Here is a 10,358-nt window from a genome sequence, read left to right on the forward strand (position 1 = left end):
GGGGTGCAGCGTGATGGTGTCTTGACCTGATGAGGAGGGGTGCAGCGTGATGGTGTCTTGAAGGTCCTGCACTTTGCTGCCGTCCACCACTGTAGTCGCCATGGCAACGGGACATGCTGTCAACAGTCGAAGTCAAGAAGTCGAAGTGAGCGGTTGACAAAAGTATAACGTGAAGCAGTTACCCCACCAAGGTGAGTGTGATGGGGGATTCATCTTCCAGGTCCAGGTCAACCCAATAGTGAGGCTGTACAAGTTGTGCTTATGGATTGGGTCCAACAGCAGCCGTTCAGTTGTCTGGTTATCACCAGTCCTAATGACAAGTGAGATAAGGTCTGGAGACCTGCCTATTGTAAATCCCATAGGGGGTGTGTGGTTTACGATTGACGACGGGCATTACAAATGTGTATCATTTTGCATTCGTAGCCATAGTCAATCGTATCAGTTGTAACTATCAGAGACATAGCCTTTCCACGCCTCCCTGCTCTCTCATTGGATAGAGACAGGGACCATAACCTGGTCCATTCGCTGAGGGTAGACTCCATGCTGTCTTTCAGATTGTGCAAAGCAGCATGGGATTTCCCAGGCTTGGTGTTCTGGACCTTAAGCCTCACTTGGTCCTCTGGAACCTTCTGGCTGCTATCTGGCCTCCAGGCACTCCAGGTACTCAAGAACCAGCTCGTAGCAGAAGTGGTACTGCTCCTAAACAACAGAAAACAAACAAACAAACAAACAAACAAACAAACAAACAAACAAACAACATCAACAGAAGTGGTACTGCTCCTAAACAACAAACATTTTTAAACTGACATATGTACATTATTTGCTAAAACCTGGTGAACTACATTGTGTAGCATCCAGGGCAACACCTCCTCCAACCATGAAAAAAAAGACAAATCCGTCCCAGCCCTCCCCTAGCCTGGTTTTACCAGACCACATTAATTACTTCGTCATTCATTTTTGGTCTGGATCCTCGATGCCCTGGAGCACTTGGGTGGGAGGAGTGAGCTCGGCTCTGGTTTGAAATGAGTGGTGATCAATCGCTGAGAGGGGACGTTCATGACGTATCTTATTATGCACCCAAGTGCATTTGCCTATTGGCCAGCCGCCTGGAGGATGACTGAACCGTCCCCAGAGAAGCGTTATCAGAGCAGCGAGTTAAGAAATAACTCAAAATGAATGGTCTGGCCTGTCAGGCTAGCCCTCCCCCACCCCGGGATCAAAGACATGCTAAGATCATGCTAATTGCTGTCTATTACTGGTAATAACATAGCAATAACATAGTAACAACACACCCACTACACACTGACAGCACTAATTGGCATGTTTTCAAGGGCAGGTGACCAGTAACCTCTAAGCTTAACACTGAACAATGCAAAAGTAATGGAAAGCAATAGCATAAATGGTACTGATCTGCTCCTGAAAAAAAACATAAAAAACACCACAACATACCTGCTCTTATACGCAACTTTATCGGCTGGAGATTTAACATATGCCAATGAGTCTATCTGACTGCAGGAATTACGGGGCCCGAATTATTACATAGCTGGGAATTGCAAATGCATCTGTTGTGCTCACAGAATAAATTCAATTTCATTCACAGAAGACAATAAGATGAGGAAGAGAGGGGGGAGGCACAGCTGTTGATTAGGCTGTCTAAGTCAGTCTAGAGAGACCAGACAAATGTAATTTCAACTTGTGTTCATTTTCATAGACGGTAACAACGTGATAAAAAGCTTCTGAATGTTCCAGCTGCTGTATGGTTTCCTGTCATAATTAAAACCAACGAGGGTCTGCACTTTGTAGGCAGCATGCAAAAATGTTCATGAAACATGAATAAAAATAAATAGATTTTTAACATTTCAACAATATGACTTTAACAAACTATCATCATTCAGGAAGCAAGTCGCAAACAACTTCAAGGGGAAAAAGCAAGAACTTGTGAAGACGCCATATTGATATTTGTCTCAAGTTTCCACACTAATGATTCTGGGGCCTATGTGTGTTCTCCACAGCTTTAACCAGGACACATTACACCTCATCCACCTGTTGGTTATTTTATGCAGCACACCTGCAGTCTTCTCCGAGGGTCACACTTCCATTTGTGTGTGTGTGTGTGTGTGTGTGTGTGTGTGTGTGTGTGTGTGTGTGTGTGTGTGTGTGTGTGTGTGTGTGTGTGTGTGTGTGTGTGTGTGTGTGTGTGTGTGTGTGTGTGTGTGTGTGTGTGTGTGTGTGTGTGTGTGTGTGTGTTTGTTTGTGTGTGTGTGTGTGTGTGTGTGTGTGTGTGTGTGTGTGTGTGTGTGTGTACGCGCGCCTGCGTGCATGTGTGTGCATCAAACTCACAAATACTATAATAATATCAGATGTTTGATGAAATCCAAGGCACTTGGACTTTTTGTCTTCATTAAAAAGCTCTTAATTAAATGTAGCTAGTTCATACTTAAACAGTTAAAGAAATGGCAACATGTTTCAGCCAACATTGGCCTTCATCAGGGCTGTCATTATTGGCACGACCAGTGATTAAGGCAGTCGTGGAAGTAGCTTTATTGTATAGTAATATAAGGAGTACATTGTTACATGTTGTTAAATGTGAGATATCTCATTAAATTGTCAGGTAATGTTGAGAGAAATATGCAACATAGCAGCATTCAACATAATGTAACAGTGTACTGACAAAAATGTATAGAGCACATTGCATACTGTGTTCTATTTTCTGGGATATGGGATATAATAGGGCTATAGTAAGTCTTAGTATCGGATACGCCATCAGTGATGTGCTGTTTTCAGCCAAAGGTGTTTCGTGCTGACCCAAATAAAAGTTCTAGCCAGAGCAGAGCAGAGCAGGTAATGAGACATCGATTAGATGGGGAGAGAAATGGAGACTTTGCATCTCCCATCACCTCTGACATCTTGGAGTAGGAGTCGCCCACAGCAGAAGTATGCACGCACGCAAGCACGCGTGCAAGCACGCACGCAGGCACGCAGGCAGGCAGGCACGCTCGCACACACACACAAATTCCCTCCCTCCTCCCACGCCAGTGTTAAACTTCTCCAAAAGAGCTACTACTGCTTCCCTCAGGCTGTGACCTTCTGACTTGCAAACCACAGCACTAAGCACTAAGCACTAAGCACTATCACACTCATTACCTTCATGTCACACCACTGTGTGTGTGTGTGTGTGTGTGTGGTCATGTGAAGTGTGTTTCTGTCAGAGATGCCAACAGACTGCTGAAAAAGTAAAACACTTGTGAAGTTTCCCATCTAAAACAAATTAAAGTCCCAGAGTAGCCGATCTACTTGACTCTGGTTCTGACTCTGGCTAAATACGGTCTCCACCTTGTTGGGATTGAAGTTCATATAAGCGTCGGCCAAGCATAATGCAATGTCATGCAACGTGTTGTTAGGTAATGTATTTATACTGGGCCGATGAGAAAGGCTCTTGACTTTGTCTTACCATGGTCTCCACCATGTTGGGCTTGGAGTTGCGTAGTGTCTTGGCGGCGTAGAAGACGTCCACTAAGCTTTGATGGCTGATCATCTCCATCAGGATACTGCAGGCACAGAACGTCCCACTGCGACCGCCTCCATTTCTATATCACACACACACAGGCATTGTCACTGAGGTGAAACCAGGACTCCATCTCAAGCACTGCAACTCTACTGAAGACTCAGAACACACACATGCAGCACTGAAGACATAAATGTGTGTGTGTGTGTGTGTGTGTGTGTGTGTGTGTGTGTGTGTGTGTGTGTGTGTGTGTGTGTGTGTGTGTGTGTGTGTGTGTGTGTGTGTGTGTGTGTGTGTGTGTGTGTGTGCGTGCGTGCGTGCGTGTGTGTGTTTGTGTGTGTGTGTGTGGCCGAGTTGAGTTTCAGTTATTGGGGAAAATAAGAGGAAATAAGAGGGGCAAATGAGCAGGAGCCAACTGTGGAAGAAGTGAGGAGTGTGAGGAGGGGAGAGAGAGGAGAGTGAGGACCTCAATAGCTGCTACTCACAGGCAGTGCACCACCATACGTCCATCTACGCAATCCCTCTGCCAGTTGTGGACCATGGCCAGCAGGTTGAGGAAGGCCTTCTTGGAGTCAGGCACGTCCCTGTAGGGTGACCAGCGCTGGAACTGGAAATGACGCACCACCAAGGACCCCTCCTGTAGCTGTGGGGTGGGGTGGGGGTGTGGGGGGGTATAAATCTTTCAACATTAGGCCACGACAGGCTGTGGGTTTGTGTTCTGTTCGGTGTATAACGGGTAAGGGGAGTTGAAGCACGATGTGAAGCGGAGTGCTGTAAAACTCCCTTTAGTCGTTATAAATCGTACAGAAACCCACAGTCTCAAATGGCAAATTGCTTATCTAACAGTGTTGAAATGAATCGCTGACAATATCCCTTAGAATAATAACACTTCCTGTGCCTTGCGTTGTTTAGTTGAGGAAGTAGTTGGTTACCGCAGCAACAGCGCTGGGCAGTGCGGACGTTCATTGCGCTGCCAGACATAAACTTTGTTACAAAAACACACCCTAGGTGAGATATATACAGGAATAAAATGTCTTTGCAATCACACTGATTCCCAGAGATGGCACAAAGAAGTTCTCTGCCTGTATTCTTCCCTGACCCAATTGCACCAGATTCTCTCTATCAACTTAGACGCAAGTCTAAGATTAGTAACTTAGATGTGAATCTTCGTTTGGAACGGTGTTTGTTTACGCCCAATTTAGTATGGCTTGGAACGCCCAATCAGCCAATCACAATCAAGAACAAGATTGCACAGTCTTAAATATTGTAAAAATACACACACAGCACACACATACACACACAGTGAGACAGGAAGAAAAATGAAACCCTTGACACTGCATCTTTGTTTTAAATCTAGTGGTATTTTGTCTACGGCACTTTGCCAGATTGACCCACATTATATATATGATTCATCCCTTTTTGGGGAGTGTTATAAGAGGACGACAGCAAAGACACATTAGGGCAATTACACACACACACAAACTCTCTTTCTGTTTCACACAAACACACACATACACATACACACGCACACACACACACACACACACACACACACACACACACACACACACACACACACACACACACACACACACACACACACACACACACACACACACACACACACACACACACGCAAGGCAATTACACATAAACTCCATTAGTCTGAGTGAGACAGGGACGTTCAATTAGGGAAATGGCTTTTAAAGCAACGACCAAAGAGGCCTCAGCATTTCCCTCAGAAGTGTTAGAAGTTTTTCATCTTTCTTCACACTAACCGTGTCAAATAGATCATTAAAAGAGCACTTTCATTAAAGGAAAACTCTGTAAGCCTCTCTAGGTTCTATAAGGACTTGGCCTGTGAAATTAAATACTAAGAGATATCAAATACTAAGAGATATCAGTGTGCAATTTGTAAACGTGTGAGGTTTACACTTGTGAGATGTTCCTACATGAGTGTGAGCACTGAAGTGGGCTATAGATACTGTGCCATGAGAAAGTTTGGGCACCCTTTTGGAAAATCATTATATCAGTTTATTTCTCGTTGAGCTTTCAAAGTAGCAACTTCATTTTAACATATGTTAAACTGTAAGGAAAGAGGAACATTTCAGCAGTGGAAGAATTATAATAGGTGTTACAGAAACAATTTTATATGGATTCAAACAAAAATAGGCATGTGGATAAATATGGGCACCCCAAAGAAGGTATACCATTAATATGAAGTTGGGTTCACATTTGCTGATCTAATGGCCTGTGGATACTTGCTATACAAGAAGACAAGTTCCAGCTGCCTGGTGATACTGAATAGTTGCCAATTATTCAATCCAGAACCCCTCTAATTCAGCCAGGTTACTCATCTGTCTTCTTTAGACATCCTGGTTCAAATACATTAATTCTTTTTCAATAATTGTGATATCTCAAGATTGGTATGAACATTTCAAGACATTGTACTTGTTCCTTTGCATTCATTCATTGTTGAATTGTGATCAGTGCAGTGCAATCACTGTCCTGCTGGAAACTCTGCTCAGCTTTAATTTTGTGACTGACACTTGAACATTCTTTTTAAAAATCTGCTATTTGAAAGGAATTAGTGAGGCCCTCAACTGTAATAAGTTTTACAGAGTGTATGCAAGCCATGCAGACCTACAGCAGTGTATACTTTAGGCCGGAAGTCACATCATTTATGTGTACATTTTTTGCCATGTCCACCTCCCATTGTTAAGGTCAAATAACTCTAGCTCAGTCTCATCTGACCACAGTATGATTTCCCAAAATGTTTTAGCTTGTCCAGATAAGCTTTCTGCATAAGTTTAGCAACTTATTTCTGATGGATACACAGGAAAGCCTTTTTATGCATCACCCATCCAATGAGCTTTTGCCTTGTGAAAAGTATACGCGGAAGGAACCATGTCTAAGTCTGCAGTATCAGCAGCTATGGTCTTGTAGTTCTATGGAGGTGTTCTGTAGTGTGCCTGTTACCATTCTTACCATCCTTTACCCATGCCTTTTTAACTATTTTTCAACAAACTACATTTTCCTTTCAAGAGTACAATTTAACATGTGTTGAAAAGAAGTTGCTGCTTTAAAATCTCAACAAGAGAAAAAACAATGTAGAGATTTTCTAAAAGGGTGCCCAAACTTGATCATGCAACTGTAGATACACATGACACACGCACACCCACACACGCACATCCACACACGACTTACCCTTGTGACGTTCTTGACGCGGAACAGACGGATGATGACATCTTCATCGCCTGTGCGAGACAAGAGCTCCACTGTCATTGGTCCAAAGTGCTGCGTGCCAGACTCAGGCCAGTACTGTATGCAGGGCTATGGAGGAGAGAGAGAGGAAAGAAACAAAGAAAGAAAGATACAGTATGTAATGTAACCAAAAGAACATAGGGAGAATGAACGAAATTTGAGAAGTGCAAATAAGGCAAATGAACAAACTTCAAAAGTTTGAAACTTTAAAAAGTTTCAGTTTGAAAAGTTCAGTGGTTCAGAGTACCAAGTGAAGACGGGAAGTGCGTTTTGGTCCGTGTTTTAATCAGTGTAACGAATGGAATTAGAGTGGACTGGTGCCAACACTGGCCTGGTTCCTGCCTGCTATCAGAGTAGAGACGTGCTCTGCTCTCTCACTCCCACACTTATCTCGTTCTAAATTAGCATCGCCTAAATTAGAATCCCATCCTGCCATACGGTACGTCTCTCATACGCTGTTCCCTAACGAGGCAGGAGGCTGAAGAAGTCATTGGCTGGTCATCACAGACAGATATAGCACTGTCTCAATTTTGCCCAATGTATGCACATTCACATAAGTACACACACATGCACACACAGACACACAGACGCAGACAGACAGACAGACAGACAGACAGACAGACAGACAGACACACACACACACACACACACCTGTGTGTGTCTGTGTGTAAAGACAATGACCAGTGAGAGACATTTAATAAAACACAACAGGTCGAAACGCAGCAGAACTTGTGCCAAGTGCACTGATAGGTGTCGTTCTACATAAGAGTGATTCTCTAATTCGCCTACACTTTTAAGTCCGTGGATTTTATTTGGCAATTCCACTAACTATTAACTGCATCCAATGATGTTTTGGACATTAGAAAACATTTATCTTTCATATAATACAGAAAGTGTAGACATAGCATTATTTCCCTCAGCAAGAATGAATATTTAATACTGGTTTTGGGCGTTTTCATGCCGTCCTGTTTTCCAAATGTCAGATTCAGTCTTCATATTAGCATGTAAAGAAACTTGTTTTGCCCAAGACGATTGCAAATGTTGATTCACAGTAATCATCACAATATGACAAAACTGTCAGAAAGACCACTGTCCTTTCCATTATACATGAAATTTGCCATTTTGTGTGTGTCCACGAAAACTGTGTTAACCGTGTCACGGTCTGAAACCTCCTCCATAAATCAGTAATGGTTTGGTCTTAGGCCATACGAATAACATCACGTGATGTCATAACCTCTTTGGCAGGATACGGGAAGACTTTTTGGTAAGTTTTGAGCTCCATAATTTAATCCATTCTTTTTCATGTTCTCATAGCGGGAAAATTGCCTGTCAACTGTGTTATCAACATATTCATAAGAATCTGAATTAGAAATCACATGTAGAAAAACACAGATAAAGCATACAGATACATGAATTGATTAAGGTGTTGTGGTGGAACTTCTGAGGTCCTCAGTTAGCACAACACCATAAAAATGGCTGAAATGTCAACGGTGTTACCGTCAATGGTGTTACAATTAAGTATGACAGTCAGGGTTGCCAGATGAGGCTGATGATTTCCAGCCCAAAAAAATGATCAAAATCCGCCCTAAAAACCCGCCCAATTCTATTAATTTATATGGCAGTGGGAAGGTTTTTCTGATAGATGCCATTTTTACCCGCACACGGCCATCCTAAGCAGCCCAATTGGGCGGGAACCAGCCCAATCTGGCAACACTGATGACAGTTGAGGAGGAGTATGTTTTTGCCAATTTATATCCATATTGACAGACAAACTAACAAAATAATTTGTGTTCTAGGGAGATGGGTTTGTCTGCTCTGTTTTTTCTCCTAAAAAAGTGCTGACTTGTTCCCCTGCACTGTTGACCGTAACACAGTTGAGTAACACGGTTGACTGTTTTGAAAGTGTTTTTGCGCTATTGATCCCTTATGTGTTGGAAAAATCCTATGAACATACACTAGGGATTATCCCTGGAGAAGGAAGTCTTGTGTAAGGAGGGTGACTATATTCAAATCAGACGTTACAGGGATTTATGATGAAAAATGTGTCAATCTGTATCACAGTGACTCATAAAATCCTACTTATGAAGCTCAACAATCACATTTTCTATATCAGTTGCACAGATTAATGACAACATTACTGCTAAGGGACATAAGCACTTTCAAACATATATTGTTTCAACTCTGTAGTATTTTTATATATGTTTGAAATGACATAGTATTTGTCCATAACACTGTTGACAAAATAATTAAGCAAATGTTCGCTTTCATTAGAGTATTTATCAAATGATTTAAGATTAAGCTTGGCAATTTGTTTGTTTGGAAACTTAAATATATACACTATGTAAACATCTAGGTCATTTAGTTGAAAAAAAATACTGATAATTGACATTTTGCTTTTGCCAAAAGCGTAGGGGAATCGTAGAATCACTCATAAACACTGAGAGAGATATTTTGTTAAATGTTCAATGAAACATGTTTGAATGGATCCCCTGGCGTCCAAATGTGCTAACAGTAACGTTTTGACATTGTAGGGTACTGGTATGACATGACACTGTACAGGGGCGGAGCACTGGTATTGTAACAGGGGGTGCGGGAGATGTTTCAGAGGCCCCCTCTGACAAATGTTGCACTGGAGTCTGCCATCGTAATGGGCTGTAAATAATGTCTGGTCATTCAGTATAACAGTTAATATATTAGGCCTACTGAGTTTGCTGCTCAGCATAGAAATGTGGGTAACACTTTACTTTACGGATCGCTAATAAGGTGTTAATTTCATACTAATTTCTCAGTAATTTCAGTCTAATTTTATGGTAATAACTGCTTGTTATTAGTAATAACAGCAAAATAACCATATGGTTTCCAGTGCAATATTACTATAATTTCTCATTAATAACAGCAAAAATAACCATACAGTTTCCAGTGCAATTATGCTGTAGTTTCTATTTAATAGTAGGCTAATGGAAACAGCTACTGTGTCATAATAGTAGTTAGGTGGTAGGTATGCCAGTAACTAAACGGTATCAGCCGAAGTAGTTTCATACTAATTAGGCTACATCAGGGCCGTAATGTGCAATATTTCCTCTTCCTATGTTATTGCATAGAAACGACCACCCAAGCATCCTTGTATTATTTCTGCTTAATTACCTTGTAAACAATTGAGTAGTTATATGGAAATAAGATAGAATCAGGGCCGTAAAATGCATTATCACCTATTCCACTCAATTTTATGGAAATTACATATTTTCATGGTCTTAAAATGTCTTATTTCTTATTTCCACTCAATTACTTAGTTATTATCATTTTTAATACAATATAGACTAGCCTACTATGAAGTGATTCAAGTACACAGACAAACACATTGTGTGCAAAACTTTATTTATTTTTCCAATCAGTTATGAGATTCATGTTCACTGATGTGAGGTTGTCAATCTGCCACCATCCAGAGGAAGTCCTGTGAACACAAACAAACAAACAAACAAACAGAGAAGTCAACTGCAAGACCGGTTTCACCACGTTTATTTTTTAATGTTATCAATTCACCATCGCTAAATTTGCTTCTGAAATGCAGTACCACGTTAAATGCACGTTG

General features: G+C 41.6%; 1 protein-coding gene and 1 long non-coding RNA gene across 2 annotated transcripts in view; one reads left to right on the forward strand and one right to left on the reverse strand.

The window, feature by feature from the left end:
• Nucleotides 1–636: 636 nt before the first annotated feature.
• Nucleotides 637–10,358, reverse strand: part of LOC134436343 (receptor-type tyrosine-protein phosphatase U-like) — a 212,020-nt gene continuing 202,298 nt past the window's right edge. Inside the window, exons 27-30 of the mRNA XM_063185500.1 lie at nt 6,713–6,838; nt 3,991–4,148; nt 3,452–3,587; nt 637–699 (exon numbers count right to left, since the gene is read on the reverse strand). Coding sequence (XP_063041570.1) covers nt 637–699; nt 3,452–3,587; nt 3,991–4,148; nt 6,713–6,838 — 483 coding nt within the window. The remainder of the gene's footprint in view (nt 700–3,451; nt 3,588–3,990; nt 4,149–6,712; nt 6,839–10,358) is intronic.
• The window catches only part of LOC134436345 (uncharacterized), a 1,103-nt gene continuing 1,020 nt past the window's right edge, over nt 10,276–10,358 (forward strand). Inside the window, exon 1 of the long non-coding RNA XR_010032195.1 lies at nt 10,276–10,358. This exon is cut by the window's right edge and continues 550 nt beyond it. This is a non-coding gene — a long non-coding RNA (uncharacterized LOC134436345).

This window comes from Engraulis encrasicolus, chromosome 20, assembly GCF_034702125.1.
Source record: "Engraulis encrasicolus isolate BLACKSEA-1 chromosome 20, IST_EnEncr_1.0, whole genome shotgun sequence".
Taxonomy (NCBI): Eukaryota; Metazoa; Chordata; class Actinopteri; order Clupeiformes; family Engraulidae; genus Engraulis; species Engraulis encrasicolus.